Source organism: Parus major, chromosome 4 (assembly GCF_001522545.3).
Source record: "Parus major isolate Abel chromosome 4, Parus_major1.1, whole genome shotgun sequence".
NCBI lineage: Eukaryota > Metazoa > Chordata > Aves > Passeriformes > Paridae > Parus > Parus major.
Window position 1 is genome coordinate 24,862,578 of NC_031771.1, and position 18,042 is coordinate 24,880,619.

The 18,042-nt window shown below is 44.1% G+C and overlaps 1 protein-coding gene across 11 annotated transcripts in view; it reads left to right on the forward strand.

Moving 5' to 3' along the window:
* Positions 1-2,748: 2,748 nt before the first annotated feature.
* The window catches only part of EPHA5 (EPH receptor A5), a 194,097-nt gene continuing 178,803 nt past the window's right edge, over positions 2,749-18,042 (forward strand). For 6 of the 11 annotated variants that reach the window (XM_019006387.2, XM_019006389.2, XM_019006388.2 and 3 more), the window contains exons 1-2: positions 2,763-3,015; positions 17,730-17,794. In XM_019006387.2, the coding sequence (XP_018861932.1) occupies positions 2,889-3,015; positions 17,730-17,794 (192 nt within the window). In that variant the 5' untranslated portion in view covers positions 2,763-2,888. Of the gene's footprint in view, positions 3,016-17,729; positions 17,795-18,042 lie in introns of all 11 variants that reach the window. The other 5 variants (XM_015624693.3, XM_015624695.3, XM_015624694.3 and 2 more) reach the window with 2 other exon arrangements.

Sequence of the window (18,042 nt, forward strand, 5' to 3'; positions counted from 1 at the left end):
ACAGTTGTTTATTATGGCACTAGTATGATTACGCTTCTGAGCAAAATGTTATGATGGGGATGTTGGGAAAACTGGAGGGACTTTGTAGAATAACAGCATTACTATTGCTCAATGGGAATGACTCATGAGAAAAAGATATAAAGGATATAGATCTTAACTGAGTGATGATTAAGAGGAAATGCTGTTTGCATAGGTGAAAAGACAAATGTAAGGGGCAGGAAAAAGTTAATGAGATGCAGAAATAAAAATTTGAAACCAAGACAAAATAAAGGCTGGATATGGGGAGAAATGGCATGATTCTGAGATGGTTTAGGTCCCTGAGTAGTTTGCCAGGTAACCAACCCCTCGTGATTTCTACAGTGAATTTGCTCAAAGCAATAGAAGATACACTCTTTGATGGGAAATTGGAAGGAATCCCATCAGATTGTCCAGCTTCTCTCTGATTACCCATCAAGGCTAGCTGGGATGCTGCAGCACTTTGCTAGAATTTCTGTCCTCTCTTTAAAAGCCTGCTGGGTACACTGATGAGGCAAAATCTGGGGAGGGGAGGGGGGTTGCCTGCTGCAGATTACTAATAAGATTGGTCTCAAAACCAGGAGGAGAATTTTAGAAGACTGAGACACCAGCAGATAGGATTCATTATAAGATGCATAAAATTGCAAAACACAATTGGGAAACAAGTCAATACTTTCTTTATAAGGCAGCATTTCCTTTTTTATCAGTACTCAATGATGTCCAGTGAGATGAGGTGGAATACTCTTGCTGTGCCACAGCCAGGGTGGGGAACAAAACAAATGTCATGGACTAGGAGGTTGTTTCCTGTAAGATAAAAAGAGCAGCTAGAATGAAGCCTAGAGCATGGTGGCTGGCTATTCTTAAATAGCTTATGAATCATACGAAGCTCATCTCAGTGTTTCCTAGAAAATTAAGATGTCACTAACATATCATCTGAAATGCCTCTAAATTATAAGTCTGGCAGTCCAAACAGCAGTTAGTGACTGTCAAACAGCATTGAAAATCAGGAGCACACAGCAATTTGACATGAGATTCTGTTAAGAGACTTGACTAGCTACAGCAGCCTTGCCCCTCGTCCAGCAGAGGTGCCCATCCAGCTTCCCATTTTATTTCTTCTTTACCATCTGATCGTTTTTACTGTGCTAGCATGGTGTCACTTTCTTTTTTCTTTTCCCCCTGCATTGCCCTGATTTCTGGATGGCAAATCCCTAGAAATTATTATACCCCATGGTGCTACTCCCCTCCTTAATCTGATGCAAGACTGGGGTCAGACATTCTCAGCTGTGATTTATTCTAGCTGAGGATCCAGCCATGCGCCAGGGGCAGTGTGATAGCAAACCTCCTTTCGAACTTCGGACTAGGAGGGTATTCAAATAGCAAAGATCTGAGGCAGTGCTGTGAAGAGATGCATGCCACACTTCACATCTGGCTGGCAACTCTACAGTTGTACCTCATGTAAAGTAACAGTCCTTGCCTTGTCCTCCTGGTGGCAGTAAAAATGTTAAATAGCTTGAGGAAGAAAATCGTCTTGCAACAGGAGCCAACACTTTTGAAAATAATACGTGTGAACAGCTTAGGACAATGCTTATGGAAATAGCAGAGGTGTACATATGGTGTGAAGACCCAGAGAAATACACTGTCCTGCTAACAAGGAATAAAAGATGAGTAATGTCAGCGTAGAGAGCTATGTTATTTGAAGTTCCCCAGTTGAAAACTATTTGTCCTCTTTAAGTTGGCTGTGGGGATTGTATATTTTTAATTGCAGCTTGCTTGGAACCCTAGTCCTGAACGTTCCATCTTGGGGAGAAGGCGAGCCTTTTGCAGGTGCTCAACCTTTGGTTAACTTTCTTATAATATAAATCAACAGGAGTGAAATGGAGGAGGCAGCACGAGATGAGCAGGGCTCTGGTTAACCTTGACTTGCTGCTTAGGCACTCGCAAGGCTGGCTTTGGTCTTTATTGGCTCATCTGGATGAGGTTCCCTCAAGAGAGGAACCAGTGTGAGCGAATAAACCTCCTAGGATTATTTTGGGGATTATATTTTTTTAGGGAGATGGCCTGGGTGATAACCAGGATTCTGAGAGGTAAAAACATCTCAGTGTAGAAATGTTTGAACAATACTCGCGGGCACATAGTGTGATTCTTGGGAACGGTCCTGTGCAGGGCTAGGAGTTGGACTTGATTATCCTTGCGGGTCTTTTCCAATTCAGCATATTCTGTGATTCTCTAAGACTAGCTGTGCTGGATTCAGAGCTGTGCTCTGGTGGTGGTTTGAGGTAAAATACACCTGAAACTCGCCTTTCTATCGGCTGCATTACGGAGTTCGTGGCATTTTTGCTTACCTGGCCAAGGGTGAGCCTTCCTCTCAGGCTTCCCAGCCTTGTGACATCTCGGCTTACCCTGCCCTAGGCCGGGATGTGCATGTGTAGGTTTTGGCACCGTGAGCGGCGGCTGCTGCGGGGAGATGTGGCACTCCCCGTGCCCCCGGAGCGGGCTGGAGGGGCGGCTGGCAGGGACGGCGCTGCCGTCCGCTCCCTCGCACGGGCACCGCGGGGCTGCGAGGGGCTCCCCTCCGGGCGGGCACTCGGGGTGCGGTGCCCGCCGCTCCCCGGGGCTCCGGGAGGCGCGGGGGGCGCCGTCCCCCGCACACGGTGCCGGCGGCAGCGGGCCCGCCCCGTCGGGGGCGTCTCCGCGGCGGCGCGGGGCCACCTCCCCATCCCCGCCCCCTGCCTCCCCAGTCGCGGCGGCGGCTGGACGGGAGCGGAGGGGAGCGAGTCCCTCCGCGCTGCCAGCCCGCCCCGTCCCGTCCTGAGCCGACCCGAGCGGGCAGCGCTGGGGGGGAGCCGCCGCCCCATGCGCTGAGCGGCGGCGGGATGGGGCCGCGGGGCAGCGGCGGCTGGGCCGGCCGCGCCGGGGCGCCGGCTCCCGCTCGGACGTGCCTGCTGCCGCTGCTGCTGTGCGCCGCGCTCCGGAGCCTGCGGGCCAGCCCCGGCAGCGAGGGTGAGCGGGGACGGGGCGGCCGGGCCGTCGGGGCAGCGCCCACCCGGGAGGGCGGCTGCCCGGCGGTGCGCGGCTTCAGGCTCGGCGGATTCGATTTCGGGACATCGCGGGGGAAGCGGAGACGGGCTCTGCCCGCGGGAAGGCGGATGCCGCGGCGGGGATGCGGGTGGCACCGCCGATGGGGCAGGGGGCTCCCGGCGAAGCGAGGCGGCGGTGGGCGCGGGCAGGCTGGCACGGGTGGGTGTACACAGATGCCTGGGCACGGGCGCGTTTGGCGGCGGGTGTGTTCCCGTTCTGCGGGGGATGGATGTGTGCGCGGCGCTGCCGCTCGCCCCGGGCCGCACAGGTGCGCGGTGCGGGGCGGCGGCCGGAGCGGGACGGGCGAGTTCGCACGGGGCAGGGGCTCCGGCGGGGCAGGGCAGGCTCCCGGCGGGGAGCCCTGCAAGCGCCGGCCGCAGTGCGCTCACTTCGTGGCTTAAAATACACGTATAAAGGAGAGGGAGCCGCGGCGGTGGCGGTGTGTAACCCGCAGCGGAGCGCGGCCGCTGGGGACGGATTTTTCTGTACCTCTGATCTCTGTGAGGCCAGTGACCAAAAACGCGTCCAGGCTTCTTGTCTAGCAGGATGCTTACAGTCTTTAAAATCGGACTGGGATTTTTTTTTTTCTCCGTGCGTGGTGTGGGCACTGCTTGGGGCTTCCTAATGTTTTTGGATCCGCGGGCAGGCTGTAATGTGAAAGCAATGGGTGGAGAAGTTCAGCATCTGCAGGGGATGCCAGCGGCTCGAAGCAGGCTGGCGTGATGCACCGTAATTATTTGTGAAACTCCTTTAGAAGGAGGAGGAGGAGGTATGCAGGGGTTGGTAAAGGAAAACCGTACCAGAATTTCAAAGATGTGGCCTGAGGTAACCAGCTAGCTGTAATTTATTTTTGGGAGCGAGAATAATGTGAATCGCAGTTTTCTTAAAAAAAAAAAAAAAAAAGTGCAGAGGAAGGGGGAGATACTGTTCCTCTGTGTACAAAGATATCAAATGTTCAGGAAGTGCATTGGTTTGGGAGATGATTGAAATGGTTTGGCTTTGCCTTGGTTAGATAACAGTGGGCCCAATCCTTCTGCCCCCGTGCAATTTCAGATGATTTCACCCCTGGGAGCAATGCTGTTGAGATGGCATTGCTGATTTAGAAGGGCTTTCCCTGTTTACTCACCCTGCTTGTGGGAAGCGTGCTGTCCTGTGTGAGCCAGTCTGCCATGATACCGTGCTGAGAGACCAACAGATGCTCCGAGCCCCGTCTCAGTCATCCTTGCCAGTTCTCGGAAAAGCTGGATATTACCGACTGAGTCAATGGGACCCTTTTCCGAGCACAGAGGTGGCTCTGCGTGAACAGGCAGCTGCCGAATAGGACTTTTGCATGATAGGAAACTACTGGAAAGGATTAATGAAGCTGCCTAGCAAATGGGTTTAGTGGCATCTTTACAGGGAGGTTGCAGGGGAATATTACAGTAATGATGAGCAGCGTGAGCGCTTGCTTCACGGTGTCTCTGCTGCTACTTTTCTGACTGCTGCTCATCTAATTTCCATCTCTTCAGTAAATGCAAAGCTAAAAGGCTGCTGCTAGGAGGGGTCTGACTGTGGACCTGAACTTTATTCAATAAGTGCCGTCCTTCGCAGCGACGAGATTTATTTGTAAACAAGCGTTCTTTGACAAGTGCTTCTCGCAGCATGTCTCCTTTGGCAATAGCTACGGAAGAGCTCCGTGCCTGGGGATGGCTCACCCTGCAGTGCGTGGAGCCTGAGGAACCTGGGGCGCTGCAGCCCACCTGCCTGGCTGCGTGACACTGGTCACCAGTTGGGGTTTGAAAAGTTCATTTGGCTGCTTCTGGGCTCTGATGGGAGAGCTTCTCCCCTGGGGTTAGTTCTTTGGCTGCTTGGGAACTTTACTTTTGCTGAGATGGAGGTAGCCATCTTAGACCGGTGAATAATGTTTTCAAAAGTTGGTGGTATTGGGCTTTCTGGGTTTATTTTCGATTTATTATCACTCATCCTACTCAGCATGGTTAAACAACTAGCCAGTGCCCTGTGCTGTGTAGGCACATAAGTAGTTGCATAGATGATGACAAATTCTCAGAATATTTTTATTTTTTTCTTTAGCCCTGCATCACGTTTTTCTAAATCTTACTGTAACTCCCAAGAACTTCATGAGATAAAATACATGCAGTTAACAATTCACAATATGTGATGTTCTATTTTACCCTTTAGTGGAGGGAACTTAGGGGGAAATGCTTTAAAAATCTAAGTTATGATTTAGGGAGGGGGGAAAGTAAATTCATTGTTTTAGTTCCTTATCATAGAAGTAGCTTTTTGCATGGGCAGCCGAGTTTCAGAAGCTCCTGCCAATTTTATGGAGAAGCATTGAGTGCCCAACCTCTGTCACAAATCTGGTCACCTTCAGAGATATCTCCAAAAATGATATACATTGGGAAAAATGAATTAGTTTTTCTCCAGCCTTTCCTATAATAGCAAAATAAACCAGATTTTTATTTTATCACCTTTCCTCAGTTTATATGTTAAAAGCAAAACATGTAGTGAAAGATGAAGACTCAATACTGTTTCATACATTTTCAAGTGTTGTTTAGCCATTATTTTTAACTCTTTAGCAGAGTTCAGTGTAAAAACCAAATACTTGCTTTTTGCTTTGAGTAATGTTAAAAAAAATCCAGAAATTAGTCCTGATGAAGATATTCCAAGGAGTACCCTGAAAGTATCACACAATTCTGTGAAGTGCTGGTATTGCAGAAGTGCATTATTGCTTTAAGATGCATTCCCTATGATAATAAGGTCCAAGAGGCAGCCCTGCAATATGCGACTGGGCTTCCTGCACTGCGTTTGGTTTAAAAATGCATGTGTTTTAAATCTTTCTGTTGTAAGTACTAGGGTTTGGGAAGTGGCTTGTGTAAATTATTTATGTGAAACACAATGAATGACTGATTTGGTTGAAGACTCTCCCCTTCACCCTAAACTATATGATTTGTTACACATCGCCTGTGGATTTGAAGAGGTTTGCAGATCACATTTGATCGTCACTTACATGACCTTAAAAAGTGTCATGTGGGCAAATTATTAAAATAATGGAATGCGTTATATCTGATTGCTTGTAACAAAGTAATTCCACAAGATATTTGCATAATTGTAATTAAATACAAAGTATATTTCATTTTAGGGCTTTTCAGCAGAAGTGCTGATGAGGCAGTGCTTAACAGTGAAGTGTGCTGTTAAAGAAATCAAAAGAAATGCAGTTTGAAAGAATGACATTGGCTTAAATAGATAAAGGTGAGAAAGACAAAATGGATCTTTGGAGTGTGTTGTATTTGTTTTAAGACTAGAAGGATATTATTATCTTTTATGAACTCCTGCTTTAGTCCTTTCCCTCTTAATTCTTTCAGGGTTTTTTGAAGCTTGCTTTATCTCAATGTATCGTTTTTTATTTGAGTGAATGAATAAATGAGTACAATTAAAGGGGTGGGTCTGGTGCTGGCAAAAATAAAAGAAGGATGTAATTTGAAAATTATTCATGCCAGAGCCTGAAATGAGCCTACCTGTTCTCAGTGTGTTGACTTGTGTGTGTATGTGTTGTCTCATGGTGGTATATAATTTCTGTGTCATGGCACAGTGGATAAATGCCTATTTATCTATAATACCACAATGTTTATCTTTAATTAGTGAATTAAGTGTTTTTCAGGAAGTTTTTTTTTTTTTTTTGTGCGTAGCAAAAGCAGGTGGGAAAATAGTTTTAATTTTCATATCAATGAATTCAAATTAGTCTAATGCTTCAGATAAAAATACACACTCTCAGAACATTCTGCTTATTAGGTTACACTTAGTAGCTTGGCTTAGTATGTCATGCATTCACACAACTATAGTGTTTTGTGTAATGCTGTAGGTGTTGAGTGCTGCTAGCATGCATATGCCTTGTGTATGCAGAACAGGTAAGTCTGGACACATTTCAGTGTGCTCACAGTGCCTTAAGGAGGCTTTAAGGAGTTATCAGTTCTGTATTTGGTGTATTGGAATGGTTCCCTGTGTGCTTTCCATGAGAGCAGAGCATAGCCTCAGTGCCATGTGTTTATTTTACTCACTGGAGTAGTCCCATTAACTTTTAAATTTACTGCAGTGGAATTACTGGTATGAGGAAGGACAGCTCATGTCTAATGGTCTTTTTGGGATCTGTCTGATGTGTGATTTATGGCTTTTCAAGAGGTTTAGAATGACTCAGTCATGGCTTTAAAATGGAACTACTATCCTTTTGACAGTAAAACAACATTTGAAACTCAGCACTTTTAAGTACATGACTAAAAGCATTGCTGCCTAATGACACATTTTAAAAAAGGGAAATAAACAATAGCAAAGATTGACTCCAAGATAGTACCTGTTTCCTTTAGAAGCTTATCTTAAAAATTGTGATAAATAGTAGAAAGCAGGCAAACTGTCTCAAACAGTAACTGACTGCTTATAACGTGGTAAATGTTGATTCTATAATTTGATGTATAAAGCAGCTATTTGCACATCAGTATACAGAGGGCTTAACTGGCAGCTTCCATGGGAGGAAATGAAGTTAGTGGGCTTGTGTGACAGGTTCTTCCCTCTCCACTGTTAACTCTCCCACCATTGCCTCACTTCTTAGCTCCAGTATACAGTCCAGTTCCATGTCTGCTGTTCTCTTTCTGCTAAATAAGACAAAAAAATCTTGCCCATGGTGAAATGTCTATTCTTTGCACTAGAAAAAGCTTTTTGCAGCAGGCTTTAGGGAGGCATGAGTGGTGAGGTAAGAGCAGGATTTCATAAAATCTGGCAGGAGTTGCAAAGGTGGGACAGCTTATGATGTGATACCTTGCACTCTGTTCTTGCTGGTTTTCTGCTTTATTGTTCCAAGGATTTCCATGTTGCTTCTGCAGGAATCCTGGTGTCCAGCATGTGCTGAGCCAGCTCAGAACCATTGATCTGGGAAAGTCCAGGTGAATTGGCTCAGCTTAGTGGTGGAGTTGCACCCTGTTGGCTTTAGGGCCTTGAGAAGATACGTGCCTGTTAGATTCCCCCAGACTTTCTAACTTGGAGCTACATTTCTAGTGGTCCATTCCTGTAAGTGTGAAAGTATGCATATACTTGAGTAGAGATGAGCTTTAAATATTGCCCAGGGATGTCAGGGAAATTAAGCTCTGCCCAAAATTAAAAAGAAAACAAAGTATTTTTGCAATTAAAAAAAATATTCTCACTTCTTTATGAATAAATTGAAATCTGTATATGGAATAAGAGTGAAATGAGAGAAACCCCAAACACACAGAGATTGGTCACTTTGTAGAAGCACTGAATTTCTTAGTTAAGTGCTTGCTGCTGTGGAGCAAAGAGTATTCACTCAGCTCTTCAGTTGATACTCAACCTATTACTGTCCATTAAAAAGGTTTAAAAAAGAATGTTGTTCTTATAGCAAAACATGTAAACACAGAATTGAAATCTGTCACAAGTATATCTTTCTCAGTGAGCATAAGTGCTGTTGGGAGATGAGGCCTCATTTCAACCAGGACAGACTTGAACTAGGTCTTTTTCTGTACTCAGAGAATGTTGCAGAAATACCGTGTTAATTATTGCATTGGAATGAGCAAATTTTTTTTTTTAACTTTCTCTTCACTAAACTGGTTTGCTTTGATCTCTGCTAGAAAAATTGCTGTGTATTTAAAAAGGTTATGGAGAATTTTTTTTTTCCCATTTGAAAATACATTTTATTCTTAAGATGTGCCTGTTTTTTGGCACAGGCAGAACGGAGAGCTGGATTGTCCTTTGTGTTCACGTTGTGCCTGTCCCTCACTCTGCTCTGTGACTAGCTGGACATTGAGGTGACAGGTGAAAGCATTTGCTGCCCCAGTTGCTTTCACAGCCAGCTGTATTGGCAAACCTGAGCGCTGGCCTTCAGTAGCTTAGTTCTCTCTAGGGATTTGTTACCCTTTGAGTTGTCTCTTTGACCTATTATATCTCTTAGAGTCTCAGTTTTGGTATTTGCCGTGGCTTTGGTCAGTGCGTTATCTGAACCTCTCCGAAGGTTTAATGCGCTTATCCTCTTGGAGGTGGAAAGCAATTATCCCTGTCTCCTGCAAGGAAGCTGGTCCAGAGCAGACAGTGGGGAGGAGATGTGAGCACTGTGGTGCACAGCACCTGACTGCTGCTGGGTGTGGTGGGTGATGGGTGGCTGGCTGTGTGCAGAGATGCAGAGCACATTGCCTGCTGAGCACAAGGGTGCTGGGAGCTGCAGCCTGCCCTGGGCTGTGTGTATGAGCACAGCCTTCCTGCTTCTGCCTTGCAGAGAGGGCTGAAGATGCTTTGGGCCAGAATAATTGCCATGGGAACATTTCAGTGCATGCTGTTTCACCGGGGGTGGTGTTGGTGGGAAAACACACTCCTGATCTCTCCCTCTTCCCTGGTATTTGAGTTGTGCTGCAGGTATGTTAGGAGGAGCTCAAGTAGAGCTGCTCAGCCTCCTTTCACTGGCTGGAGGGATGAGTGATGCCTCCTGGAGAAGGTGATACAGTATATACTGATCTGGGAATACCCCTGTGAGCTGTTTTGGCATCCCTGAGGGTGAAGAGGATTCCTGCCCCCTGTCTTCCAGCTAGCAAGCTCCTGAGCATCAGTTCAGCAAACTGTGCCTTGGGAATGTGCATGGAGAACAAACAGTACCCTCAGGAGCTGAGAGCTCCTGGGTTTAGGTGACTGTGTGGCAGGTATTGAACCTGTGGGAGAGAGAATAGAACTGTGGGCTAGCAGGCTTTCATGTCATTTTGGTGCAGGGGACAGTAGTGAAGTGTTTTGCCAAGTTGTTAACTACTGGCTTCTCTAACCTGGATCACTTCACCTTAGAAAGAGATCAGAATAACCAGTCTGAAATTTGTAATTCCCAGAGGGGATAGAGGAACACCTGAGAGTAAATTATTTATTCAGCATCAGTAAAGAGCGTTTCTTGGTGCTTCTGAGTGGACTCATATCACTTAAAGCTGTTTTGCATGTCCCAAAACAGTGAAACTACGTAGGGAAATTATCTGCATACTTGCTTCTGTAAGATAATTTCTAAAAAAAAACCAACCCAGTCATTTTGGCTTATCCATCTTTACTTTACTAATACTCAAAAGAAATTTCTTACTAAAATGTGTTGACAATGTGCTGTTCCCACTAGCAACCTCCACCCTCTTGCTTAACAGAAATAGAAGGGATAAGCTGTCAACCCCCTTGCAAAGCCAATAGATCATTTTAAACATTTTTTTTCTCCCAAATGCTTGCTAAGCATTATGTCAGCGTCTTTTATTTTCTACTTGAATGAATTCAGTGGCAGCAGAGCAGTCATTATTGTCAACAGGAAGGCTTTATTGGTGGTGGACAGTGAGGTCTTGCAAAGTCCACTGGTGGTGAAAGCTGACAGCCTTGCCACATCTGGATGTATCTGTGCCAAATTTCTTCAGTTTAGTTATATACATAACAGAATTTGATCTCTGTGTCTTTTAGGACACCTTTTAGGAACAGAGACCATAGAGGCCATATTGATTTTAGTTGTTAATTTAGGGAAGAAGGTGAGATTTTACCTCAGCTCTGCTAGCAGGTGTTCTGGTTGTGCTGAGAAACTGTTGGGGTGCTAACACTTGGTTTGACTGTGTGTCTGCTTGATAAGGTGCTAGCTTTAAGCAGGGTCTTGAAGAAACTACTTCAGTAGCTTGCAGATGCCTTGACAGTGGTTGGAAGCGCTGGCCTGCAGGACAGCACTGGTATTTTGTTTCTCCATGCAGGCTGGTTGTCAGGTTGCAGGTGCTGGCTGCATGTTGCATTCCGTGGAAGCTGCTTTTTCTTTCTTTCTTAGTCGTAAAGTGATACTTGCCCAGATGGTTACCCAAAAAGTGGTGCTCCAGCCAGCTCAGAAATCTGCTGTTGTGTTGGTACAGTGTTGTTTCCAGTGAATTTTATGAGTGAGGATGGAAACATTTCCCTGGCTTTTCTTCGCAGTGAATAAACCCTTTTCAGTTTAATGGTGATTTTGGTGGGAATAGGAGTGTTGACCATTAAAGAAAAGCAAACCATTACTGGAGTTTTTAAGTTTGCAGGCACTTTGGTGTCAGGCTATTGCAGCCACTCTCTTCCTTTAAGTGATGTATGGCAGGAAGAGCAAATGATGGCCTCTTGTTTTGACTGGAAATCTTTGCAAGGAAAAAATCATCAGTTTTCTGGTTGTTTTAGTGGGTCTGGTTATCAAAGTGAGTCTTGAGTCTCTCTCCCTGGTGCTACAGCTGGTTCTGTGCCTGTGAGGAAAAAATGCAGCCAACCTGAAGAACTTTGTCAAAGGGCAATATCATTCCCTTGTAAACAGTGTGTTCAAGCAAATTACAGATGTAATGCAGAAATTACTGGATTAAATTCTCTGGTTGATATTGTGATTGCAATTGTCCATCTGGTGTTAAAAACCTATGAATCTGTGATGCAGATTCAAGCATTTTGGCTCTTGCTGTAAAAGGGAATCATGATAACTTGGATCAGAATGAAGCCAACATAATAAAATATAAATCTGCAGTTAATATTAGTTTGCAAGTTCATTAAGTAGTGTATACTTTCCTCCTCCAGTGGGCTATAAATAATAGGTTCTGCTACAGCTTGCACTCTGATGTAGCTTGTTTCCACTGATGGAAATATTTCAGAGGTTCTTTGCCTCTGTGTTTTGTCCCTACTCACTGTAGCTAATTAATTCAAGGCATCTACTCCCTGATGATCTTGATTTATTTTGAGAGTTTGATTTTTTTCATTTGTTGTTGCTTTCTTGGGTTATTTTTGACTGTCGCTTGTTGGAGTACCTTGGATGTATACTTTCTAGAGAAACACTTGGCACAGCAGGGAAAACTGTTGGAAAATGAATGAACTGCAACAATGAACTGCAATAAAATCAGTGAAGATTTATGAAGCAGGAAAGCTTTGACTCACTGTGATGATGATGAAGATTCCTCTATTATCTGTGTGTCTTGGTAGTGCTGTGACCCCTGCAAGTACTGGAGGAAGGATGGGGTTGTATGCATTGTAAAGAGAAACCAGCTCTCTTAATGATGATGTGTTGGCAGCTATTCCCCTTCCTTTGGTAGAGGGGAGTACAGGTGTGAAAAAGTGGTGGAAAGTCCGTGATGCTATTCAGGAGACACTCTGATGAAGCACAAAGCGCTGCTGTCACATCTTGTCCTGCGCCTTGACCCCATCCAGCAGAGCCTTTCACCTCATGCTTAATTGTCAGTGAGTCTTCCTGTGAGAGGTTTCTCACAAGTTCTTTAAATGTAGCTGTTCTCACGAGCTGTGAGTGTTGGGGCAGAGCTGGGAATACCTTGACCACCCACAAATAGGTTGGAGCTACATCGTGCCCTGCAGTGGAGGAGGATGTAGGATCATGACTGCACCTTCTTCCATAATGGACTTCAGCCTACCAAAAATAATGTTCAGATCACCTGTTCAATTTGTAACAAGTTCATTAAAGAAGAGTTTTCCTTCAGTTGTTAAAAACAAATTATTTTTATTTGTGTTGTTGTTTAGAAATGTGCTACTTTAGAAATCGTGTGATGTTTTGAAATATTTATGCAGGCTTTAAAGAAGGCTTCTTTACTCCTGTTTGTTTTCTGATGGAAGGTGGTTTTTAGGGTCAAAGAGGATTTTCTTTCCCTCCTGTTTTAGGTATGTTTCAGTGAAATGAAATAAAAAAGAGATTTGTATGGCTTTATCATGATAGAAATTCCATCAGCTTTTGCTATCCTGTCTATTCTTAGGTTATACATACTGGATGCCTTGTGGTAAACCTTAGCTTGCAAATGGTGCTACTTTAAAGCAGGATTATTCTAGTGCATGATTTATGGGAAATCAGCTCAAAGACCACAGCAGCTCTGAAGAGTTCATTTTTTATATTTTTTGTAGAGACTTTGCCCTGGAGTAAGCAGTGAAGGATTTCCTGGAAGATATTTAGATACTGAAATGGCAGGAGGATGTGTAGCTGGTAGGACTGGAAATACTCAGTGTTCTAGACTAGTTAGTGGGACATTTTTGATTTTTAGCATGTTAGTTTTTTCCCCACTTGCAATTGGAGTGAAGAAAAAAAGATGCTCCAGATGGTCCTGCTCCAGCCCGGAGCCAGAGGAGCCATCTCACTTCAGTGGTGTGATCAAAACAATCCATGAATTGGTGGCTTCTGCTACATCGTGACAGGCTTGTGCTGCTTTCTCCTGGGCAAGCTACTGCTGCTACATGTTTTAGGTGGCTGTGCCAGGTGGGGAGCTCTGCTGTGCTGTGGAGTGTTGGTTTAGGTCAGTGTTGAATGCCGTCAGCCCTGGCATTTCATGTGCTTCCTCCCAGCCACGGTCCCTGTGCAGCCGTGGTTAAGCTGCTAAATGCCAGTTGTATGACCATGACAAGGACATTTGAGTATAAAGCAGTATCCAGGCTCCCTGACAGAAATTTCCATGTGAAAAACCACTGTTAATTCACCGGCTAGAGTTCAGGGCAAAGGTTTAGATCACGTCTGTTTTTACTCTAACTTGATTGCTCACCTGTAGCAACCAGCCTGTCTGAGAACAAGAGTGTAGGCAAACTCCCCAGGCTATTATTCTGTATTAGAAAAAAAAAGAAAAAAAAGGGGGCTGTGGTATGACTTTAGACTTAATCATCATTTATCCTACCCTGAAGGCATGGAAGTTAATGATGATATAGATCTGTGTGGTTTTGTGTTCCCCTTGACTGAGCATTAGAAATAATTAGGGCTTGTGGGATGGATGCACTGATGGTGGAGATGAGCAAAAAATATTATATATTGTCTTCCAAGTTTGCTGGCAAATATACAGGTGCTAAGTGCGTGCTTATGGGGTCTGAGGTTTCTTGCTTTTTTGTTGAGATAAAACTAGCTTGTGCTGAGGAGAAAGGAAGTGGGAATAAATGAGTTCTGTTATTTTGAAGCCTTTTAAGATTATGGGCCAAGCAGAGTTGCTGGTAATTTCTGAAGAGATTTCTTTTTGGCAGGGTTAGCTCTGCAGTATCCCAGGTGCTCCCAAGTACATCTCTGGGTTATGCCTGTGGAGTAGGCAGTGCTGGGGCGAGTCCAGGAGTCACCAGCTACACAAGAGCTGGCACTAGACCTTTTGAAGTATGGAAGCCTTGCACACGTAGCTGGAGGTGTTCCTGAATTACCTCCTTTGGTGTGCTGTTTGGATTACTCGGTTATTAAACAGCCACAGCCAAATACATGCTGACAGTCATCACAGGTAGAATAGGGAAGAACTGGTTCTGTTCCTGTTTTACTCTGGTCCAGGTGTCAATTTCACCTGCTTGCTCACTGATTCTTCTCCAGCCTGGCCAAATCAGCATTTTTTTTTTATAAAAACCATTTCAGCAAAAAAATACTGTTCCTACCAGGCTGGAAGGTGTTGGGAAGAGAGGTGGTGCTGAGCCTGTCTGGGCTCATGTAGTGGGAGCAGTGTCCATGCCAGTGACCTCTCTGGCAGTGCAGGGCAGGAAGGCTGCCTGAGAGAGCATCCCCAAAGTATGCACTGCTGCCATGGGGAACTCCTCACCTGGGCTCTTGGAGGAGACACCCCCTTGGAGTGGGGGATGTAGGGACCCTGTTTTGAGGTGGGCTAGTGGCCTGGAAATGATGCAAATAAAGGACAGACCTATGGAAGTGACTGGGGAGGATGCTGGTGGGGAATGTGCAGACACCTTCTATCTCGAAAGAACGAGCGATAATTTGTGTTCCTATACTAGAATTTTGGGGCTTCTCAAAGCAAAACATCTCTGTCCTTGGAGGTGGTTTAGGTTACTGGCTAAATATATTCATCAGAGCAGATCGATGCAGTGCAGTGATTCTGATGCTACAGTGTGGAAGCAGCCCCGAGCAGATGCCTGTGGGGCAGTCTGTGTCTGCTGTGCCTTACAGAGCTGTGCTGGGAGCACCTCTGCTCTCCACAGCAGCCCAGGGACAGCTTCAAGTCACTCCTCACTTTTACCTGCCTTGAGTTTTGAGTTACTGCATGGTGCCTGTCAAAAGGTGTGTTCCATCCTGTTAATTTAGTCTATGCAGATGTGAGAGGATACGAGAAGAACTGAGTCTTTTCTAGCTGAGGATTTAGTATTCATCTCTGCTAGCTGACTCACTAGTCAGAAGATTCCCACTGACTTGACTTAGAGTTGAATGGGCTGTATTATCTTTTCATATGCAGAAAATTATTTTGAATTTGAAGTTAATAACAGCAATTTAAAAATTGTCATTGATAGAAAGATAATACAATATTTAGTTGTATCATGTTCTTTTTATGATCTGATGTTTGAATAAAGCACTTTTTCTGCTTTTTCCTTAATTAGGATGTCATGAAGAAGCTTGTGACATCAAACACAGCATCTAATTACATTCATTAGTAGCATCTCCAGGACAACTTTTAATTAAGTTGTACAATGTAGATCAATACTTGTTTTGCATCCATTGCAACTTAACGACAGGAATATACTGTTCTGCACAGTTTAATTACAGTGATTGTGATAGAAGGAATTTGAGTAAACCTGCCATTTTAGCAACTTCACTGCTGTCTCTTGCTTTTTAAAATAGTATACAGTTATAATACGGGACGTGTTTTTTAGGTGTCTCTTAATTTGAAGAGTATTTTAGGGTCATTCTTTTTATCCCAAGAAAATGCAGTGTAGTTCAGGAGCACTTGGATGGCAGTGCTTGGCTTCAGCTGAAGCAGGAGAAATTAATGACCATTTTACCTGAAGACTTCATAAGGGGAAAGACTGGGCATTACATGTGGGTTATGGTGACACTGGGTGACATACCTAGTGGTAGGTGATACAGTACTTTTATTTTGCATGGGCTCTGGGGTGGAAAGCCACCTGATTGTATGTTTACTTACTGTGAATATAGTCCAGTGTAGTCTCTGAGCATTGTTTCCACCACATGTCCTGTAGTTTGGTAGCATTGACAGCTTCCAACTGTTTCCTCTCCTGGCAGGAGAAAGCAATCCAGAAATAAAAACCCTGAGCCACCAAATGTGTTTTGCTCAACATCACAAAAATTTCATTGACCAGGCAGGACATGTGTGCCTTGTGATAGTGTCCTGCATTAATACTTGCATACATTGTGAAAATATCTGGGTAGGCAAATCACTTTTAAGACAAGTGTTTGCCAGATCTGGGAACTCTGTGTTGTATTTTTTTGTGTTTTGGCCTGGTATACAAGGGACTACAGCAGTCAGCCTTCAGTGCAGTACAATGATAAAGACCAAATTGATTTAGAGAACTTTGGTTTCTTTCAAACTAAATAAATTTCTTAGTCTTCATGTGGTTTTAAATATTCTTTATTATTTTAAAGGAGCAAGCTTTGCTGTTTAGTGTACTTCTGGATTTTCTTACTGTGCTTCCATAAATGCTCTAGCCCTGAGGGTTCGTTATGATATGTGCCTTCTTCAAATTTGTGCATGCAACCTGCTTGTTTTTCTTCTGTTGCAATCTTTAAGTACCTACATCATTGCAGTTCTAAAGGAAAGAGCACAGAGCCTCAGCACCCTTTTCAGGCTTGCTCTTGGTCTAGATAATCATGTGCTAGATAGTCTTGAAAGTCCAATTACCAAAACTTGCAGTGAGATTTTTAAAGAGCACACAGGGTGGAGGTCAGGAGTTGAAGACCCAGGAAAGTCACTGCCTTTTCAGGAAGGACATGAATACAAAAAGTGAGGTCTTACGCAGACAAATATGCTGAGTGATTGTTGTAATCTGATGAAGTGTGCTGTTAAGGTAGACGAAAGTTGCTCCTAAATTGAGACTTTGGATGGCAATCGATGATTCAGAGGCAATCTTCTGCCTGGGAGATTTAGAACCCTGGGTGCAGGAGGTGAAAGCTCAACCCCAGAAGCCGCTACAGTTTTTCTTAGCTGAGTTAAATTTGCGGATGTTTAGTCACCTCTGACTTTTCAGGTAATAGGAGAGGAAAAAAATGTTACAAACTTGGGAATACTTTTTGTCTGTTTAATGTAAATTTTTGTTGCTTGTGTGACTTAAAACTACTCATGAATTTTTGTGTGTAGAAGAAAAAAAAAATCCCTTGCATAGCTTACAATGAAGATGTCAAAGACTTGGAGAAAAATGTGGAAGAGGAAGAAAATAACAGATTCCTGATGAGATTAATACTTGTACATATTATACTTCAAAAATTAAATTCTTGTTTAATTTTTGTCCTAAGGGCCTGATTATGGCAAAGAATACCTGCCACATTAGAAGAAATGTGTTTATTAGCATGCATAGATTTTTGTGACTGTATTTTTATACCTATATACTGTATGTCTTGTGCATACTCACAAACACACAGTGTGCATGCTGTACTTATTCCCCCCAGAAGATCAAGGTCCTAAGAATGTGAAGGATCTGGATTTTACAGATGTTCAGTGCACTTGCAACTTGGTTTCTGTGGCAGGTCTCAAAGGAATAAGCTAATGCATACATAGAATTATTTTCATTGTATGACCTCATTGTTAGGAGTTCTTGCATTGTTATTCTGCTTTACCGAAATCCGGCTTCCTTGGTTAATTATAAACAATCTGTTTACCAGAGCCATCCACACCTTGAAATATCTGCTGAAGTTTGTGATCTGACCATCTTTAACAGGTTTTTTCTTTTATTTTCAGTGAATTTACTGGACTCACGTACAGTAATGGGAGATCTAGGATGGATAGCCTACCCAAAAAATGGGGTAAGTCTCTGCTTGTTTGCTTCTCTCTCTCAGAATTTACTAATTGCTTCCATCCGGAAAGTAGACTACTGGGTTTAAAAACTCTCTAGAGTGATTTGTCGGCAGTGGAGGGAAAAAAATAAATAAAACAGCAAACTGTGACTGAAGAAATGGAGCTGTATGGCTAGGGGATTGATTTATTTTTGCAGCAGAGCCAGCTACAAGTATTAAAAAAAAATCATGAGTCAGCCTCCTCCCCCCTCACCAAG